Source organism: Podarcis gaigeae (assembly GCF_964106915.1).
Source record: "Podarcis gaigeae genome assembly, chromosome: 2".
Taxonomy (NCBI): Eukaryota; Metazoa; Chordata; class Lepidosauria; order Squamata; family Lacertidae; genus Podarcis; species Podarcis gaigeae.
The window spans coordinates 22,924,026-22,944,527 of record NC_139679.1 but is presented as its reverse complement, the minus strand read 5'-3'; the positions used below and the strand labels follow the sequence as shown (position 1 = coordinate 22,944,527).

Sequence of the window (20,502 nt, the reverse complement as noted above, 5' to 3'; positions counted from 1 at the left end):
ATAAAAGTTTGACACCAATACTGATACCGCTGACAGAAATGAGACCCAGCTCAAGACCAGTTTACCATAATATGTTCACCTGACAGCTTCAACCTGCAGAGCTGGCACTTTTGCAAAATGCCACGTAATGTTTTTTCCATACTTGCACAAAGGCAATATTTCATATTTCCTCACTCTGGAATTCCCTGCTGATTGAGATTAGGCAGGCGCATTGACTCTACTGTTTTTAAGGCTCCTGCTGATTTTTTATTTGCTTTACCAAGCCTACATAGATACAGATGGATGACGTGTACTTTAAAACGCAACACTATTTCATAACGCGTATATTTATATTTCTGTTGATGCTGGTTTTATTTCTATTTGGGAGAGAGCAGAATGTAGGTAGTCTTCCGCTCTGACGCTCATCCGTCATTTTAACGTCAATCTCTCAGGTTAACAAGATTTGCAAGTTGCTAAACAAATGAAAACATTGGTTTGCGACACACACAAAAAGACGGCCGCATGTTGAGTTCTCCCATGCATAGCATCTACTCCAATGTGTTCTGATGTGGCTACAAGGGGTGATTCGTGGCCTCCCTAGAGTGCAGTCAATGATGGCCGACAGAGGTGGGATTATCGCACACTGCCATGATGTCAAGGCGCACAGCCAGCAAAACTGCACATCGGAGAGGGAACTCAGCACACTGCTCCTGTGTTCAACGGCAGCCCAATATTCTGTGTCACCCATAGTTCCTCCCTAGACTGCAAAGGCAAGAAAAACTACCACTCTGTTGTGTTTAATTCTGGAAGGCTGTATTCTTTTTCTTCTTTTTTTGGTGTTACATTTCCTTAAAAATATGAAAATGGCCAATCCTTGGTTTCTGACAAAAACTCTTTTATTATTTGAGTTGGCCTTTTCTCTTGTAAAAAGGTAAAGGACCCCTGGACGGTTAAGTCCAGTCAAAGGCGACTATGGGGTTGCGGCACTCATCTCGCTTTCAGGTTGAGGGAGGCGGCGTTTGCCCACAGACAGCTTTCCGGGTCATGTGGCCAGCATGACTAAACCGCTTCTGGTGCAATGGAACACCGCGACGGAAACCAGAGTGCACGGAAACGCCGTTTACCTTTCCGCCACAGCGGTACCTAATTATCTACTTGCACTGGTGTACTTTCAAACTGCTAGGTTGGCAGGAGCTGGGGCAGAGCAACGGGGGCTCACCCTGTTGCAGGGATTTGAACCACTGACCTTCCGATCGGCAAGCCCTAGAGGCTCAGTGATTTAGACCACAGCACCACCCAGGGGTCCTTTATCTTTACCTTTCCTCATTCATTTAAACAATTTATCTATCAAGAAATAAAAAGACAGAAAAGATAAAAATTGGATGAAAACTATAAAACCAGGCTTTGGTGAAAATGCTTGCTGGAATAAAGACTTTTTAAAAAAATTAAGTAATTTTTATTAAAGATTTTCATGGTTTACAAATGCACTTCCATTGTCTCTTTTGTTCAGGTTGTGTTTTATACAGATCAATTACATTTGTTGTGAGACATTAGCGTTGCATGCAGTACAGTGGTACCTCTGTTTCCAAATGTAATCCGTTCTGGAAGACCATTCAAGTTCGAAAACGGAAAACCCAATACGGAAAACTCAAAACGGAAGCCGCGCGGCATGTCTGTCTTCCGAAAAGTGTTTGAAAACTGAAGCATTTATTTCCAGGTTTACGGCACTCGAAAACCAAAATATTAGTCAACGGAGACGTTCAAGAACTGAGGTACCACTGTGTAAGGTTAGGGGGAAAGACAGGAAGGAGAGGGAGGTGTGATAAAACACATTCTTTTACTTAGTGTATGTGGGGGGTGTTCTGTCAGCGTCACTTGGGTAGGTTGGAAGGCTGTGTTCTTGAAAGCAGAGGAGAGCTCTGGAGATCTCTCCTCTCTCGTGACCACAGAATCTGAACCTCTTGTGGAGGCAAACTACTCATCAACAGACGCCAAACTGAGGCACCTACCTGGTGTGTCAGAGTCTTTGTCCTCACCAGGTGGCTTCTGATCATCCATCCTGTATCCAAGAGACCTAGGCAAGAAGGAAAACAGTTCAGGAAACTTCCTTCTCCCCAGCCCTGTTTTCTTCTTAGCCTCTCACTAGGGTTTAAACGGTGCCACATAAGCCATGTTGTGGTCAAGCCCCATTATTTACTGTTACTATCAATTTATTAACCACCTTCCAAACCACCATCTCAAAGCGATGTACAGTTGTACCTTGGATCTCGAACGCCGCAAACTCGGAAGTGTTCCAGTTTGCGAACTTTTATGGAAGCCCAACATCTGACGCAGCTTCCGCTTGAGTACAGGAAGCTCCTGCAGCCAATCGGAAGCCGCGCCTTGATTTTTGAACATTTTCGGAAGTCAAACGAACTTCCAGAACGGATTCCGTTCAAGAACCAAGGTACGACTGTACACATAAGATCATTAAAAACTGTTAAACATGGGGAAACAACAAATGCATTTAAGACGAGACTGAAAGCCCAACAAATGAAAGAAAGGAAAACTTCACATGTTGACACACACCAGGTTCTGCACTCAAGGCACAGAATCTGCATTTACATGCACTTGTTTTGTAAGATCTACTCCTCTTCCTGAATCAATGGCTCTTGGAGGCAAGCACTGGGGCTCTGGGAGGGATGGAGGCAGGCAGAAGAGGCTGTGCAAGAGCCAGGAGAGGAGGAGGGCAGTGACCTACTAGATGCCCAGATCAATAGCATCCTAAGAATTTCTGCTTGCACACTGCTAAACTTCACTATGCATCAAAGAGGGCCAACATTAGGAATAAAATGGGAAAAACAACTTTCTCCAGATTGTAATAAATGCAACTATCCCCCCCCCCCCAATTAAGCTCAGGTAACGTAAAAACAAGCAAGCCTGCTTCTCTCTACCCCGCCCCCAAACTCCCATTTCCAAGAACTCTCTCATTTTTCCAACAAATGGGAATAGGTAAAATGGCTTCTGCCTAACCGAAGAGCATCGGGGTCCGGAGCTGTAGGAAATCCTCAGACTATTCTAAGTTACACTGGGGAAATTGTGGCACAGTGAACTCTCTCTCTCTCTCCTCCCCCCCCCCCCCAATAATTGGGGCAGTGGAGCTTGCTGTAAAACACAAAAGGCAGTGGGTACAAATCACATATATCAAAGGATATTCCATCCCTTTGGAACCTCTAACAATATTGTTAGAGCACCTCTCTCTCTCTTCCTCCCGCCCCCACCCAATTTGAATATATTTGATTAATTTAACAGCAGCTTTATTTCAAATACACTGGAAAAATAAAACACCTCCACCCCAATATCACAGGATGGTGTTTTAAGATTTGGGACACCCTAACGATGGTTAACATCTCCAGTTAACTGAAAATGATGTCAGGCTCTAAATACTTCGACAATTTGCTTCCCAATTTCTTAACACACTTCGACTCCTTGAAGCCTCTGCAAAAAGGCGTCTAAAATTAAACTGTAATAAGCATTATCCTAGCAAAAACACCCAGCTCTATGGCGCACAGGGTATTTTATCTCTTTACTGTCAAATGTTAACAGGAATTTAACAACTTTGTAATTCCAGTGTTTAGCTTTCTTCCAGCCCAAGCAGAAAAGAAAATAAATTTTAAGGTCTAGTGATGAGAGGCCTGGCCTTGTTGACATGGAAATGCTTCCCTCCCCCGCTCATTAATTCAAAAGCTATGACCATAAAACCAGATCTCACAAGCCCCTTGTACAAAGGTGCAATTGCTCCATGTTGCACAACCAACACAGAAGATACAGAAACCTCGAGCGATGTAAATACATGTCTAGATCACCACCTGTGCAAGTGGGTTTTGAAGGCTATGGGGTTTTAAGGGAGCAGAGATTTTGCATCTCTTTTCAATCCTGTGGCCGTCACTCCAAAATTTCACTACAGCGGCATTGAATAAATCCAAAACAAAGCCAAGATTCAATTTCCCAAACCAGCAACAGTACTAAAAGTAACTGCAAAACCACCCAACCCCGTTTTTAAAAACAAACCAGAGTTCTCGCCCCACGGAAACACAGGAAGCAAAAGCGAAGAGCAGTCTGTGCAAATGCTGGCAATATTAAAGGTCACACGGAGCACTTTAAAGGGGGGTGGGGAATCTGATCGCACATCAATAGTGACACAGAAACGCTCCATTAATTCAGGTTTTTCAGTACCTAGTCTCTTCCGATGAACAGCGACAGACAGAACCTCTGGATTTACCAAATCCAAACTCTGTAAGCAACAAGAATCTTATCCAATCAAAATATATTTTCGGGGGGGGGGGCGTGTGTGAAGGGGGCACTGGTGGGCACACTTGCATCTCTTTGGTTGCCAATGGCCTTCAGATATCATTCTGCAATTCCATTTAGAAATGGCCTTCTAAATTATTGCAACCATGTGACATTTGAGGCCTCCCGTGAGGCCTCCCCACCTGATTCCTTGGCAAAACCCTTAACGGGTTTCACCGCTGTCCTTGACGGGCCCAGCCCAAAGTTATTTTGGGGCAACCAAGAAAACCCAGTGTTTCTTACAGTGTAAAGGATTCTCCAAAGCGTCACATACACTCCCCCAATATGTAGTAAAAATAGCCCCACTGAATTCATGCAGAATCCAAATTCGTTACTCCCCTCAAAATTAAGTACCACACACACCCCAGATCACACGGAGCTTTACTGAATACAGTGGTACCTCGGGTTACATACGCTTCAGGTTACAGACGCTTCAGGTTACAGACTCCGCTAACCCAGAAATATTACCTCGGGTTAAGAACTTTGCTTCAGGATGAGAACAGAAATCGTGCTCCGGGGGCGTGGCAGCAGCAGGAGGCCCCATTAGCTAAAGTGGTGCTTCAGGTTAAGAATGGACCTCCAGAACGAATTAAGTACTTATCCCGAGGTACCACTGTACTTTACTCACTCCCTAAGTGGAATAAGTCATCAAAGAATTATCTGGGGCAGCCTGGACATCTGGTGGTTCCCTCATGGCAAGAAGCGAGGTTGCAGGGAACCAGGCCTAGGGCCTTCTCAGTAGTGGCACCCAACCCATGCAACCCCATCAGATGTCAAGGAAATAAACATATGTCTTTTAAGAGACATGTGAAGGCAGCCCTGTATAGGGAAGTTTTTATTGTCTGATGTTTTGTTGTGTTCTTAATATTCTGTTGGGAGCCGCCCAGGGTGGCTGGGGGAACCCAGTCAGATGGGTGGCATAGAAATATCATCGTCATTGTCATCATCATCCTGTAAAGCAGGAAGAGGTCCACTGACATTTACACAGACTGACCTCACTCAAAACATTCAGAGGGGTAGAAAGCAGCTGTGGCAACAGCAAACATCTAGTAAGATGTCTGAGAAAAGGCCTCTCTATAATCTGCCAGGTTCAAAAGAGAAAATAGGGACGCATGAAAGTAGCCACAAGACAACAAGCTCCCAGGAGAACCAGGGACTGCATCCGGAACCACCCACCAAAAAGGAGGCCACGCGACAAATCCAAAAGTGGCGTTTTGGGCCAGAAGTTAAGCAAAGGTGATTAAAGGAAGGGCCAGGCCTAAGGTTCAGGACTCTGGGTGCTCCTCCTCAACTAAGCCTCCCGTTCCTCTGTTTTGGGGGTGGCCTATTGCCGAGTTAGAACAAGACACCCAAAGGGGCTCACTATGGAATATGCATTTAGGAGCTCCTGCTTAAAGTCATTCTGGAGGGAAGAAGGTGACTTTCTCCAAATCTTTACTTTTCAGTCCAGGAACGAGGGAGACTCCAAAACCTTCATTTGCTTCCAGCTAGGCCACCCCACTTCCAGCGGAGAAGAGGAGGCCAGACTGTGTCTCCTCTTTCTCCTGACCAAATTGCACCACTTCCAACTTTCTGACCCAACTGACAGTGCTCCTCACTTTCTGGCCTCCCCTTCAGAAGATGTCTGCTCCCTGGTGGCTGGAACCTGTTGCCATAGCGTCTGCGGAACCTCTGTCTCCTGCAAATGGTAGTCCCCTTCCCTGGAGAGAAGTCTTTTAACCCTTTAAGAAGGCATCCATCTTTTCCCCTGCCCAAGCCCAAGAGCTGCCCTCCATCAATCTAGAATATGTTGGCTCTCCCTGTCAAGGTGGATTTCTCAGTTTCACCTTGTGAATTCGCACAAGATATTCTCACTTGCATTGTGAGACTTCTGAGCCCTAGCAAACTAGCAAGCGGGTGTGCAGGTGGACGCATTATCCTAGACTTCCCCAATTTGGACCCAACCCCAGAGATGTTGCACTAAAACTCCTCATCGCTGGGGCTGGAGAAAGTTGGAATCTGTGGCATCGTGCAGCTGGGCTCACATCAGTGGCGTGTCAGTAGGCAAACTCACCTGCCCCTCCTGGTATGCTCAGCAGGCAGGACAGGTGTCCAGAACTGCCCCACGCACCAGTCAACCTCTGAGACCCAAAGAGGGAACCAGGTTAGGGAATGCTACATTCTTTTATAACCAAAGGATATCCCCCTTGTGTACAGGAGCCAAGCCATTGGACTTCAGCTGGTGGTTATGACCCACAATCTGAGGAACACTCCACACAAAAGTGGGCCACGCCAATAACGCCTTTTGCTTTTTCAAATTCAAGAGAAAATGGGGGGTGGGAGAGAACGAGACCTAAAGATAGACACATGGGGCAAAACACTGGCACATGGTTAAACATACAGTGGTACCTCAGGTTACATATGCTTCAGGTTACAGACTCCGCTAACCCAGAAATAGTACCTTGGGTTAATAACTTTGCTTCAGGATGAGAACAGAAATCGTGCTCCGGCAGTGCAGCGGCAGCAGGAGGCCCTATTAGCTAAAGTGGTGCTTCAGGTTAAGAACGGACCTCCAGAACGAATTAAGTATGTAACCCGAGGTACCACTGTATTGTGAATATTGGCGCTTGGGGTTAATGGTGGATCCCAGGTCGGAAAGGAATGAAGATCACTGCCTTTATTGACTCATTCACATTCTCTTTGGTGTTTAACGGTATAACAGAAAAGGGAGAGCCTAAATTTCAGCGAACCAGGCTTGTCATGTGTCCTCTTTTCCCAGGACACATCCTCTTTTTCAGGGGTAAAATTTCTGTCTGGGTGGGTTTTTTTAATTTGACAAAATGCTTCTGGCTATACTTCCTGGATGAGACATAGACATAATTGGTGGTTGAAGACTTGCTTTCCTCTTCTCTTCTCTTGCCCCCCACCCTCAGCAATATATCACAGCTTCTACAGCCTACATATAGTAGGGGGATTTAAAATGAGAGTCATCGCAACATCCTCTTTTTTTCGCTCTTCAAAATATGGCATCCCTGCTGATAAGACATATCATTGCTTTGCCTGAAGAACGAAAGACTATTGCTCACTTCTGCCCAGAAACTCCTCCGCTAGCAATGTCTGTCCTTCCATCAGATGGCAGAAAACCGGATTCTCTTTGGGATCACAACCCGTTCAAGGACACGGTAAGTTGGAGCAAAGGAAGTTAACGGGAACCAGGACCGGGTTCTGTTCCGGAATCAAAGGTTCCATAAAACATCAAAAAGTCTTCTTGAATTCAAGTTTTCTTCACTCTCTCAAGGTTGAGCTACACACAGCACAATCCCATACAGGTTGATTTGGAAGCAACTCCCACTGTGTCTAGGCAGCTTCCTCCCAGGTAATGTGTGAGGACTTCAGCCTCAATGTAATACCTTTGATTCCTTTACGGTAGTACCTTGGATCTCAAACGCCTGGACTCCCAAACAAATCGGCTCCCAAACGATCAAAACACAGAAGCGAAGTTTACGGTTTTTGAATGGTTTTCAGAAACTGAAAATCCGGCGCGACTTCCGCAGCTTCTGATTGGCTGCAGGATACTCCTGCAGCCAATCGGTAGACACACTTTGGTTTTTGAATGGTTTCAGGAGTTGAGTGGACTCCCAGAACGCATTATGTTCAAGAACCAAGGTACGACCGTATTTAAAAATCAGTGCAGTGTCTCTCTATAGCTCAGAAAGGGAGGACTTGTGTGGTTTTCTAGATGCTGCATTCCACCTCCCCTCAGCCAAGCATGGCTGAGATGATGGGATTTGTAGTCCAGCAATACCTGGAATGCAATAGACTCCTAATCCTTGCTATATCTATATATCCTTAGTATATTCTTTGGGGCAGAATATAAGATACCGAATTCAGCCTATAAAATTCAAAGCTCTACCTACCTGAATCGCCATCTTGTCTACTAACATCTCCAAGAACAGCAGAGCACATCCAAAAGACTTAGAGAGAGCTTACACCACAAGGGTGCAGGGAGCGATCACCCGACAACAGTAGTGGGGGCTGTTATTGGGTTGTTGTTTTTATTTTGATTATATATATTGTGGTTTTTATGTTGATCTTTTCTGTGAACCGCCCTGAAACCTCTGGGTATAGGGTGGTATAATAATAATAATAATAATAATAATAATAATAATAATAATAATAGACTGCCCTACACCATACATTCATTGCCTGAATCAAAGCATCTCTTAGAACCACCAGAAAACAATGAGCACATTAGCACTACACATTTAAAGTGCTATGATACCACTTTAAATGTTCCTAATATCATTTCAGGTCTGGCAGGGCGAAGCCTCCTCTATCTTTCGCATCAGTCAATAACTTGAATTTTATTCTCGGCTTCTTACCCTGCCAGATACACCTTGCTCTTTGCCACTCTTTAAATATTGCCGCCCCTTTGATTATCGGAATTGTTTGAAACAAAAACAGCATCTTCGGTAACACACTCATCTTTATCATTGCAATTCTTCCCCAAAGAATTCTAGGAGCTGTAGTTTGTTAAAGGTGCTCAGAGTTCTTAGGAGACCCCTATTCTCCTCCTAGAGCTACAATTCCCAGGGTGGTTTAACCATCAATCCCCTCTTCCCAAGGAACTATGGGAACTCTTTTTGATGGGCAACGGGAGTCTGCCAACAGCTCTCAGCACCCTTAACAAACGACAGCTCCCAGAATTCTTTGGGGGAAGCAGTGACTGTTTATAAGGTGATACCACAGCACTTTAAATAGATGGTGTGAATGTGGCCTGTGAGCACAGTCTGACTTCCAAAGGCCATTGTTGGCACAGAATTTAGCAACGAAATTTCTAGCAGGGTGTTTTGCTAACAAACAGAGGAGGGATCATGACTCAATGATAGAGGACTTGCATTGCCCAGAGTCAATCCTTGGGCACCCCTTGCTGAAAAGATAAAGAGAGCATTCACTGCGAAGGGCCATGTGCCTGAGATCTTGAAGTGCTGCTGTCAGTCAGAGTATGCACTGCTGGGTTAGATGGGGAAATGGATAGATCGGGTGTAAGGCAACCTTTGTGGGGGTGCTTATATAGGATGATGCTTCTCAAAATTACTTAAGCCTTGTTCCCAAAATCCAGGTTCAGATCTTCCATTAAAGAAGGCAGACAGCGACATTTTCCAAAAGGGGAAGCTTAATTCTTACCCATGTGGGAATGACACAGAGGAAAACTTCCCCAAAGCACAGGGAAGAGAAGAAGGATACACAAAACCTGCCCCTCCTGGGAACCTCAACCCCAAAGATCCAGCCTTCCCCTTGCCAAGTTTAATGGAAGGGGGGAAAAGAGAAAAAATGCCTGTTTTGCCCCCCCCCCCCCAGCCTGGACCTGCCTCGCTTCTTAGACTGTAAACTGCAATACTGGAGCTGTCTTTTGCACAAAACCTCCATAGCCTAAAATAGCTTCTAGGAAGGCCACCACACAGTTAAAGAAGTCTTTAGCTGATGGAAATAGATGCTTCTTAATAAAACACACCTTCGTATCCTTGAATAAATATAAACTCGTCCTGGGGAAAAAAATAATTTTTCCATCATTTTATGGATGACGCAAACATGTTGACGTACCACATCACAAACCATCTTTGAAAGAGGAAGCGTTCCCTCCTTACATTTTGGTGAGGTCCTTGCATTAAAAATAATTAAACCATTTCTAATAATCTGATGGATGATTAATTAGGGGTCACTTTTTGACCGATCCAAAGCTCTTAAATAAATTAATCTAACTGACCAACAGCTTCAACGCTGCTAGTAACAAGTAAACTTATCTTGGTTGCGAGTCCTGGAAGACCTGCTCCCCGCCTTGCAGGCCTTTCCCCACCTGGCCTGGGAAGCCGGGGCCCGGACTGACTCCAGCTACAAAATCTGAGGTTGCGGAACAGACTCTTAGGCTGGGTGTTGCTGCTGCTGTAATTGATACTAATCTTTGTATCTTTATTTTAGATCTTAGTATGATTTATGTGGAAATTGTTTAATTTGGCTATATACTTTTCATGTTTTATTTATTGATTTTTAATAATTTTGTTACATTTAATAATATTGTTACATTTGTAGTTAGGTGATTTTTATTCTCATGCCGCAAGCCACCTTGAGCAAAGGCTTGAACATACCGTATTTTTTGCTCTATAAGACTTACTTTTTCCCTCCTAAAAAGTAAGGGGAAATGTGTGTGCGTCTTATGGAGCGAATGCAGGCTGCACAGCTATCCCAGAAGCCAGAACAGCAAGAGGGATTGCTGCTTTCACTGCGCAGCGATCCCTCTTGCTGTTCTGGCTTCTGAGATTCAGAATATTTTTTTTTTCTTGTTTTCCTCCTCCAAAAACTAGGTGTATCTTGTGGTCTGTGCGTCTTATAGAGCGAAAAATACGGTACATTTAAACATTTGAGCATACAAATAAAACTATCTATATATGCCTTGGTTCTTTCTGCAGTGCCAACTTTTGCCAACACAGTAGCAAATGCACTCAGGCTGCAACTGTAAACTGGAAGCAAGGCCTATTGAATGCAATGAGAAATACCTGCAAGCAGAAACACACAGGATTGCATTATCAAGGCGCTGATGAAAGAGTTTCAGCAATCTTCTGTGACAACATAACTACGTATGTTGTGGACCGACTACACGAAAACCATTTATGCAATATGTGAAGCGGCCTTTATAGATCACAACTTGCTTTAAGGATTAAAACAGGGTTTGTTCAAGCACGCAGTCTGCCAATTTGCAATGTTTAACACTTTATCTGTTTCATACCGAAGATGTTGGGTTGACCTTAACACACGACCAGTGTTAGAAACTCAGATATATAAGCTAGGTGCCAAATGGCTCCTTAAACAAGGGTTACAGTCGCTAAAACGGGATGCCTTACCTAGTTGCCATTTTGGGGCCAGACGGTTCAAAAGTCGTATTTTTCAATAGGACTTTTTGGTTCCTGAAATTCATTCCGATTGTGCAGATACAATATAATGAATAAAATTCTACAGAATGTACTGCTAGTGTGTGAAAACAGTCAAGATCCAAGGATCCCCAGACATGCACCTCCAGATGGTAGAGGCGTTCGATGGCATCCTGGCACCTGGGCATCTTCTTGGTCACATGTGGCCGATAGTAAAGGTAAAGGGACCCCTGACCATTAGGTCCAGTCGTGAACAACTCTGGGGTTGCGGTGCTCATCTCGCTTTATTGGCCAAGGGAGCCAGCATACAGCTTCCGGGTCATGTGGCCAGCATGACTAAGCCGCTTCTGGCGAACCAGAGCAGCACACGGAAACGCCGTTTACCTTCCCGCCGGAGCGGTACCTATTTATCTACTTGCACTTTGACGTGCTTTCAAACTGCTAGATGGGCAGGAGCTGGGACTGAGCAATGGGAGCTCACCCCGTCGCGGGGATTCGAACCGCCGACCTTCTGATCGGCAAGTCCTAGGCTCTGTGGTTTAACCCACAGTGCCACTGATAGCCAGGTGCAAAAGACGCCTGGCAAATTTTGAACGCTGCATGTGACTGAAAATATATCTTTTAATGACTTATGTATGTCCCTTTCAGCAGCACAGAGTATTAAGTATTTTCATATAGCCTCACAATAGGACAGGAGTTTTTATTGACTTTGAAGAAAAATGGGGATATTGGGTATGGCACAGTGATGGTTCTCAGAGCCACCATGTCAAAGGGCATCTAGGATTCATATCTATGACTGGAGGATAATAAAAATTACAGTGCAAAAAAGCAAGTCACGTCTTTCAGGCCTACGAGGAAAAGAAGAAACCTCTGCCTCAGCCACATACGCCTTTGTGTCAGGAACGGGCAAACAGTAAGATTGATGACATGCAATAGCTACAGAATGACATGCAATAGATCGCCAACGATTTCCAACTCCCAGTTTTTTAACTATTTCAAAAAAAAATATGACCACACACACACACACACACACACACACACACACCTGTATTAGACCAATGAAATTAAGAAAGCTTGGGATAAGCAAAAATGGAACTTTGCGTGGAAGGACTGTTGAGCTCTCTTCAGTTCTGGTACAGTGGTACCTCGGGTTAAGTACTTAATTCATTCCGGAGGTCCATTCTTAACCTGAACCATCACTTTAGCTAATGGGGCCTCCAGCTGCCGCTGCGCTGCCCAAACACAATTTCTGTTCTCATCCTGAAGCAAAGTTCTTAACCTGAGGTACTATTTCTGGGTTAGCGGAGTCTGTAACCTGAAGCGTCTGTAACCTGAAGCATATGTAATCCGAGGTACCACTGTACTCAGAAATCTCTTTGCTGAGAGTCCCCTGCACCGCAAGTCTATACACAAACTACAGCCCACAAGACTCAACCATGCACATGCTTTACATTACACCAGGGGGTTTCAACCAGTGTGCTGTAACCCTGGGGTGCCTTGAATGATGGTCAGGGGTGTCACAGGCAACACTGGCCTGTATCCCTCTTTCCCCCCCTCCCTCCTCTGATGCCCTCTTGTATCTCTGCCTCCCAAAGGCCTACACAGCTGTTTTTTGCAGCAGCAGCCCTGGCTACAAGCACCGCAGGCGAATGGTGCCTCTGGGGCTGGCCAGGAGAGAGGAGAGGAGGCTGAGGGAACACTCCACCAGTGGCGTAGCGTGGGTTGTCAGCACCCGGGGCAAGGCAAGTAATTTGCGCCCCCTAACCCGTGGATTTGCGCCCCCTAACCCTAACCCCCAGATGTTGCGCCCGGTGCGGCCGGCCCCCCCAGCACCCCCCACGCTACGCCACTGCACCCACATGGGAGGGTGTTCAAAAATGGGTGAGGGGCTGCTGGCTCCGCGAGCAAGGGGTGACTGGGGCTCCTGAGCCCCACAGGGGTACCACAGAAAGAATGTAGTTGGTCAAGGGACTCAAAAAGGTTCAAAAACCTCCTGCATTATACTCCTGCTGCTTCTCCAAAGACTCCCCTACAAAAACTGGTCTGGAAATCCAGCCAGGTGGTTTAAAGAAGACCAAAGACTGTGCAACTCCTGATCCTTGATGTTCGGATTAGGGCATCAAATCTAGAGTTAAATCACAAGCAAACATTGTTGTTTTTTAAAGTGCTCACACACAATGCCAACTCCCACACAAAACTTGCCCAAGATTTGTCTCCAAAGGCTTTTCTCTGGACAGCTAACCTCTTGAGGTGAGTGGTAATCAGAGAAATGGCCTCTACAGTGGTGGCACCCCACTTAAGGAACGCTCTTTTGTCCCGAGCATCACTTGAGGTGCCAAGCCTTATGCTTTTGCCTCCACGCAAATACATTTTAAAAAATTTAAATTGCTTTATCGGCCACTTGCGACCAAGCAAAGATGCCTGGGCACCAGGAAGGTCTCGCTCACCCGGAGGTGCGTGCCTGAGGGAGTCCTTGGATCTTGACCGTTTTCACACACTAGCAGCACACCCTGTCGAATTCTGTCCATTATATTGCATCTGCACAATCAGAAAATTTCAGGAACCAAAAAGTCGTTATTGAAAAATACGACGTTCGAGCCATCGGGGTCAAAAGATGGCAACTCAGTATTCCATTCTGGCAACTGTAAGCTTTGTTTAAGAAGCCAATTGGAGCCTGGCTTATTTATTTATTTGTGGCATTTTACAAATAAAGTTAGACACCAACACGTCTACACTCCATACTTCAGCTAGTATAAACCTCACAGCTCCCCCCCTTGCCCCCATCACTACAGAAAACTAGAAACTGTGACACCGTGGTGACAAGATCTTCAACACAAAACTGAAATCCCCTGCCTTCATCTCCCCATAGGAAAGGGAGAGATGAGAAGCCACAACTATTAGCTGGTTTTAGCACTGACATAGCCCATTGGTGGGGAACCTGTGGCCTTCCAGTAATTGTTGAACTGTAACTCGCATCATCCCCAATCCCTGGCCATGTAAGCTAGGACTTTGACTGGAGGGGCCAAAACTTCCCCTCAAATCCATTTAGCCACACTGAAAAATAAGTGCTAAAACAGAATTTAGAATCTCCTCAAATCTCAAGCCAAATCCATTTGTTCTCTCTAGCCCTTTCTATGGTACACTTTTGCCGACCAAAAAAAGGCAAAACACATCACTGGACAAAGCACTGGGTGTCGATTCTAATTTCCTATTTAGCCTTGCCAAGCAGCTCTTGTCCCTTGTCAAATCTACCTCTGCCTTATCTGGGAAAAAATTAAATAAATAAAATGAAAAGGGCAATCCATTCTATAGGCTCACGGAAATCAATTAAGATGAAGAAGCAAACCACCCTCACTCACCGCCAAAACTTACAAAATGGGGAAAGCAAAATAAATTAAAAACCCATTAAAGGGGGGGGGAGGATATACGGTTGCTGTAATCTGTGCAAAATTCTATAATGGGGCAACAGGTGTTTGCAGTGGCCAAGTTTGAAAGACCCAGCAGATGAGGCCTGGAACAAAGACAAAACCCTCATGGTGGGATCTATGAATCAGGGATCCCAGGGCTTGAACCAGAAAGTAAGACATACATGGCATAGCAAACCACCTAGATCTGCAAACGCTTAGCCTTCGGCGCTCTCAACAGGCACAGGTGGGAATGGAGAGTAACACAAGGCCCTGCTACTGCCAGGCAATCTGAAACATCTGGATTGGCCCAGTAAAGTTGAGATACTAGGATCCTGCTCATCAGTTCTTGCCTGGTTAACAGAACAGTGACCATTTACCAACAAGATCTTTAGGCTTCAGCTCAAACTTTCTGCCTCAACAGCTGATCTTGGGGACCCTAGATTTTAGTGTACACGCATACATACAGCTTTAACAGGTCTGGATTGAGGCAAGGCCTGTAGTCACAAAAATAAGGTAGGAGTTGCTGGTTTTCTTGAGAAATTCAAAAATATTTTTGTTTTAGGGCAAGGAGTCTTACTGGACACTTTGGTTACGGCTGTTTTTGATCCTCAATGAAAGCTGGTGGCTGACAGTGAGGCAATAGGGGCAAATCCATCTCTTATCTCTTCTTGCAATTATCATTACAACTCAGCAGTTACACAAGGAAATCAAATGATATAAAGAGCTTCTTAAGCAATAAGGGTTAAAGCGTGTGAGGAATTCATTTTGGAAGTCCCAAGTGCAACTGATGCAAACACAGAAGTCCTTCCCCTTGCAAGAAGTTCTGGTTCTATTATCACCATTTGAGGCAACATCACACAATAAGAAAGTCCTGTAATTATTTGGGTAGCCAAATATCAGTGACAACTGCAAATCTCCCACAGCTGCAAAAACACACCCTTTGCAGAGTTTGCTGCAACAAGATATGTGCAGCAAGATCAAAGATCCAGCAATCCCGGGTAGGAGCACTGTCTTCGCTGAAAATATATATATTTATGTAACTAAATAATGTAAATAACAGGATTTTAAACCACCATCTGGATCGTGCAGCACACTGCAGGTGAGCTTTGCCCTTTGATGTGGAATGTCTTATTAAACCAGAGCGGGGGAGAGGCATCCCTCCAGATGTTGCTGGACTCCCCAAACCCATTGGAGCCAGACAGCAAGGCCCATGGTCAGAAGTGGAAACGGGAGCCGCAGTCTCAGCAGCCTCTGAAGGGCCTGAGGTTGCCCACCTGTGCATGAAAGGGGCCACACATGTATCACTGCCCTCCGCAAAGCCAGTTGCCATTCAGCTGCTCTCTGTCTCTCCCCACTGTCAAGAAAATGAGAAGTTCTGCTCTTCTTCGGAGAGGCAACTGGTTTAGAGTGTGTGCAACAGGTGTGGCCCACAAAGTCCCCTCTCTGACAGCCACAGGGTGAAGGAAGGTGTCTGTATTTCACTGAGGGACAAAACTCACCGGCCAGACTCTGCCACCCTCCCCAGGCCCCCTTATAACAGAACAGGAAATTCTGATCACCTCTGCAATTGCTCCTCAACAGCAGCCAACTGCATATATGGATCTCAGCATCTTAAAAAAAGAGTTGTTTTGCGATGCCATGGCCAGCACCAACCCTGCCCACCCCACCCCCGATCCCAGCTTTGTCTCCAAGCATGCTATCACCTAGACCTAGAAGAACACTGGCAGGGAGAGAGAGAATATGCCAACACAATTCTCCTCTTCAACATCCCCCCCCCCCCAATCTCTCAGCAAATCCCTCTGGACTCCTCCATAATCCCATGCAAGCTGCGTTCTGGGCAAAGTAGGCCTTGCCACTTTGTATGTTTATAGGAGAGAGAATGCAGTACCCTAACCTAATTCAAAAGAAAGAAGCCCCCTACATTTTAAAAGGGGGGTGTTGGTGTAAGGAACATTTGCAATCAGACTGGGGCCTTAGAGAGCCCTCCATTTTCCAGAAACCTCACAATGCAACAGTCCTGTCGAGAGAAACACCTATTTGTAATGTGACGTTGTCTCTCCTTGCAATCTACCAAATTAAAGCTGCCTTTTAATCCCAAGTGAAACTGAATGTAAGTGGGGGGGGGAATGGGGGACGCTTGGGAAGGAAAGCTGGCAAAGGGAGGGGGGTAATAACGACAAAGCTCTAATGAGTTGTTAACAAACACTCCCCCCCCTCCATCCCCCTTTAGCACAATTCAAGAAGAGAAGTCAGATTTGGTCCCAAACAAATACAGTTCCCTGCGGATTCCATCATTGTGCAAAACATACCAATAGATACTTGTGTTTCTTAGGGCAAGGGAAAGAAATGAATACGTCCTCCTTTGACCCAAAATTAAGGCAGCTCTGTTCTTCCCAACAGGAAGGATGTGAAAACCATTTCCCCCTTCCCAATCGCTAATTTATAAAGGCGAAAGAAACACAGAGGCCTAGGCTCTTGGGTGGGGGGGAATGTATTCAGTAGGCTTGCTACCAGCGGCCCTCCACCGCCTTCCCTTGCCCAACTGCTTTTACACAACAGAATTTCTCATGCACCAGAATGCCACATAAAATTCCGACATAAATGCACCCTCAGTACATTTGACATTCAAAAAAGGCCAGGAGATTAGAGCTTGTCTTCCGCTTGCCTTTTTCTAGATCTAGGAAAATGGGGAGTCCTCACCTACCTCTCTTCTACAAGGCGATCCAGAAATCCTCACCCGGCAAAATCCATCGGCAAGATATAGCAGAAATCATTATCCAAAAAATCACGAAGGGAGGAAAAGGAAGGGTTTGCATTTGTTCCCTTCCTTTAAAAAAACAAAACAAAAAAAACTATATATAGATATATATTTCTGCTGGACTTTTATTTACAGCCACCCGGAGAGCGAAGGGGGGATAAAACAAGCAAAACAAAACAAAACAAAAAGGTTTGGGAAGGATGCTAGTTCCAATATCCGAGGCTCTCTCCACTCAGGAAAAAAGAGACTGCCCAGCCCCCTTTGGAGAGTAGGGGACGGGTGAGCTTTGCTTCCTTCCACCACGGCAGTTCAGGGTTCCAAAATCAGCCCAAAGGGAAGAGCGAAGCAGCAAGATCCCTAGGACGACACACAAAGGGAGCTCCGGTTTTGCCTTTGATCTTCAAGCAGCCGCATCCGACGGAGAAGGCCTTTCTGCCGGCGCGTCCCCTCGCTCACTTCTGCCTCCGGGATTCTCTCTCGGGGTCCCCCGTCCCCCCACCACCACCGCCTGCCCGCCCCTTGCACCCTCCCGCTTACCCCCTTGCTCTTAGCAGGAGGCGCCCCGAACAGAACGTTTCGAACACTCACTTCTAGGCCGGATGGAACGTTGAAGGCTCCCGGGGGGTGGGGGGAGGGAGAAAGAGAGCGAATGGAGGAGAGTGGACGGGGGGGGGGGCCTGAAATAGAACGTTCAGAGTTTCCCTCCCGATGGAACGTTCATACTTTTCCTCGCCTCTCCCCCGCCGCGCAGATTCTCTTTCCCGGCAAGACACACGCAACTAAAACTAACCCGGAGCCTCAGCTCACCATCCTCGTTTCTTATTATTTGCTACACGGAACAGAGCTTAAACACGCCCGGCCGCAGCCTCCCTCGGAAGGGTGGCTTGCAACCAACACACCCTTGTTTCGGCTGGGGAGGGGTCTTCTCGTCTCTCCCCACCACCACCACCTCAACCCTCCCGCTGTTAGCCTCCTCCCTACCTTCTGTTCCAGGCCTCCTCTCTTTCTTTTCCTGTTTCGCTCTCTCCTCTTCCTTTCTTTTCTCTTCCCCCCGCTAAACTTCTCCCCTTCTCCCCCCCGTTTGCACCCTAATCCTCAGCTTCAGAGGAGGAGGGGGCTCCGAAGCAGCATCGCTGGCTGGTCTCTAACACCCCCCCGCTCGGCTTCCGCCCCCCCGCACCCACCCACAACGAAGGGCTTCAAGGAATGGAACAGAAAGTGTTCACCGAGGCAGCCATTTTCAGAGAGGAAAGTAGGTCCTGCTGGGCCAGCTCCGGGTTTGCTTAACCTCCCCCTCCCTCCTCCTCTTTCTGCGCGAGGGGAGGGTGGGATCCCGGAGTCAGGGACTTGTCCCCCTTCCTTCTCTCCGGACGCCTCTTCTCCCCCTCGGAAAAGGCAGAGGGGATCCTGGGCGAGATCCGGTCTGAAGCCACCCCTTCGCCTTTGCCTCGAGACGGCGGGGGGGACGGAAGAGGGGAGGAAGGGAAAGGGGGAAAAAAAGGAGGGAGCGGGCACTTATTTTGTGTTAGGAACCCGATGGCGGAAGGGCACGCAGCAATGGCTTTTGGGGAAGTGAGAGATGCGCCCGTACGGAGCCTCAGCGCACGCTCGGCTGCGGATCACTTCGCCGACTTTAACCCTCCCGTGCCCGGGCCGGGTGGCTGCGAAAGCACGTGGGACGGGTTCAGAGGGCTCTTCCTTCCCCACCCTCCGCGAGGGTGCAAGGGATCGCGGGACAGGTGCAATCCTTGCAAGGGGAGAGGAAGCCGCGATTCCGCTCGTTGCACGGCATGGGGGTGACCGGGAAGCAAATAATAAAAAATAAATACCTTAAAATAAAATAATAAAAAAGGCAGCACAGCACTTTTCTCAGCGGGGCGCGCGAGCGGTGGAGGGTTCTTGTGGGTCTCTGAAGGGGGCGCTCGCTCCCGCGCCCGGGCACATGCCTTCAGGACTCGCGCTGTAACCTTTGCTCAAGTGAGGTCCCGCTGCGCCCCCCAGCGGCACCGAGCTCCCCGATCTCTCTTTTCCCCCACCGCCACTCCGCGCCCGGATCCCCGAAACACGATTCCAGCGGACCTGTTGGGAATCTTGCAAAATGACTCACCAGAATCGGTTAATACACACCTTCTCAGCTTTGACCCCCGGTTGCCCCGCAAGGTCTTCCCTGGGCTGTGAAGCTGATTCGAAGTGTCAGGTTGACCTGGAACATCTCGCGTCCCGCGTTCCCTGTTCCGGGAGGAAAGCAATTTTTATTTTCTTCCCCGACCTCCCTAACCCGTGCAGCGCTTTGCATTCCTCCTTCCTGCCCGTTTTTCTCCCTGCACGGTCGCACAGATGCGACAAACTGGCGCAGCTGGTTATATAATCCCTTTGGATTCGTATTTGGAAAGTGTTCCCTATCTAAATATATATGTACTGTATATAGTTTCCATTTCGGGGTTTTCGTCGCTGCCGCTGTTGAAAGCAGGTGAGTTTGTCTGGGCTTACTCTCCCGGTGTGAAGTAGCCGGCTAGCGCAGGCGGGATGCTTTCGATGTTAACTGGATCTCCCCTAACATAGGAGCCAATAAAATATTTGAGGGGGACAGCCCCCCCAAGTTGATGGGCATTGTCATTCAAATGGCAAGTGTCATGTGATCGATTATTTAACGAGATGGAGCTTACCTGGGCCCCCCAATATTTTATTTAAGCCCCCCAAAATGTACTGATCTTCCTTTCACTTGCTATCCTGAACCATTTGAGCATTTGTCTGCGTTTTATCTCAGTGTCACAAGATGTTTTTAGGGCGCTCTTTAGGATATTTCATATCCCAAGACTCTCAACAACTAAAAAGGTACAGCCACAAATTCCCTATTCACGGCATCTTTTTTGCGTTAATAAGAGCCCTCCTACAAAAAGTCCCCGCCACTCAAAATACAGAAACTGCATTCTCTTATGGAACTGCCTGATAAAGAGAATAGGCAGAATATTGATAATGGGTGTCAACAGTGGCTGGCTTGTGTGGTGTGTTTCTGGGGACAGGCCAGCTGGGGATGCTATCTGTGTGCCATTCGGGCTCAGTGGATTCTCCAAAACTCCCACCTTTGTGTTGTTAGAGGACCTTAGCATCTGGGCAGATCCTG

At 46.8% G+C, this 20,502-nt stretch overlaps 1 protein-coding gene and 1 long non-coding RNA gene across 19 annotated transcripts in view; one reads left to right on the top strand and one right to left on the bottom strand.

Moving 5' to 3' along the window:
* KMT2D (lysine methyltransferase 2D) overlaps positions 1–19,859 on the bottom strand; it is a 107,206-nt gene extending 87,347 nt beyond the window's left edge. For 5 of the 16 annotated variants that reach the window (XM_083727279.1, XM_083727284.1, XM_083727286.1 and 2 more), the window contains exons 1-2: positions 17,325–18,554; positions 1,989–2,053 (exon numbers count right to left, since the gene is read on the bottom strand). In XM_083727279.1, coding sequence (XP_083583405.1) covers positions 1,989–2,037 — 49 coding nt within the window. In that variant the 5' untranslated portion in view covers positions 2,038–2,053; positions 17,325–18,554. The other 11 variants (XM_083727289.1, XM_083727281.1, XM_083727290.1 and 8 more) reach the window with 6 other exon arrangements.
* Positions 5,907–11,021, top strand: LOC310839307. 3 transcript variants are annotated; one of them, XR_014561414.1, is made up of 3 exons: positions 5,907–6,341; positions 6,384–7,469; positions 10,755–11,021. It is a non-coding gene; the product is annotated as an uncharacterized lncRNA (long non-coding RNA). The 3 variants fall into 3 exon arrangements; XR_014561415.1 differs by having other exon boundaries at positions 5,907–6,451; positions 7,221–7,469; XR_014561416.1 differs by having other exon boundaries at positions 5,907–7,469.
* Positions 19,860–20,502: the final 643 nt, after the last annotated feature.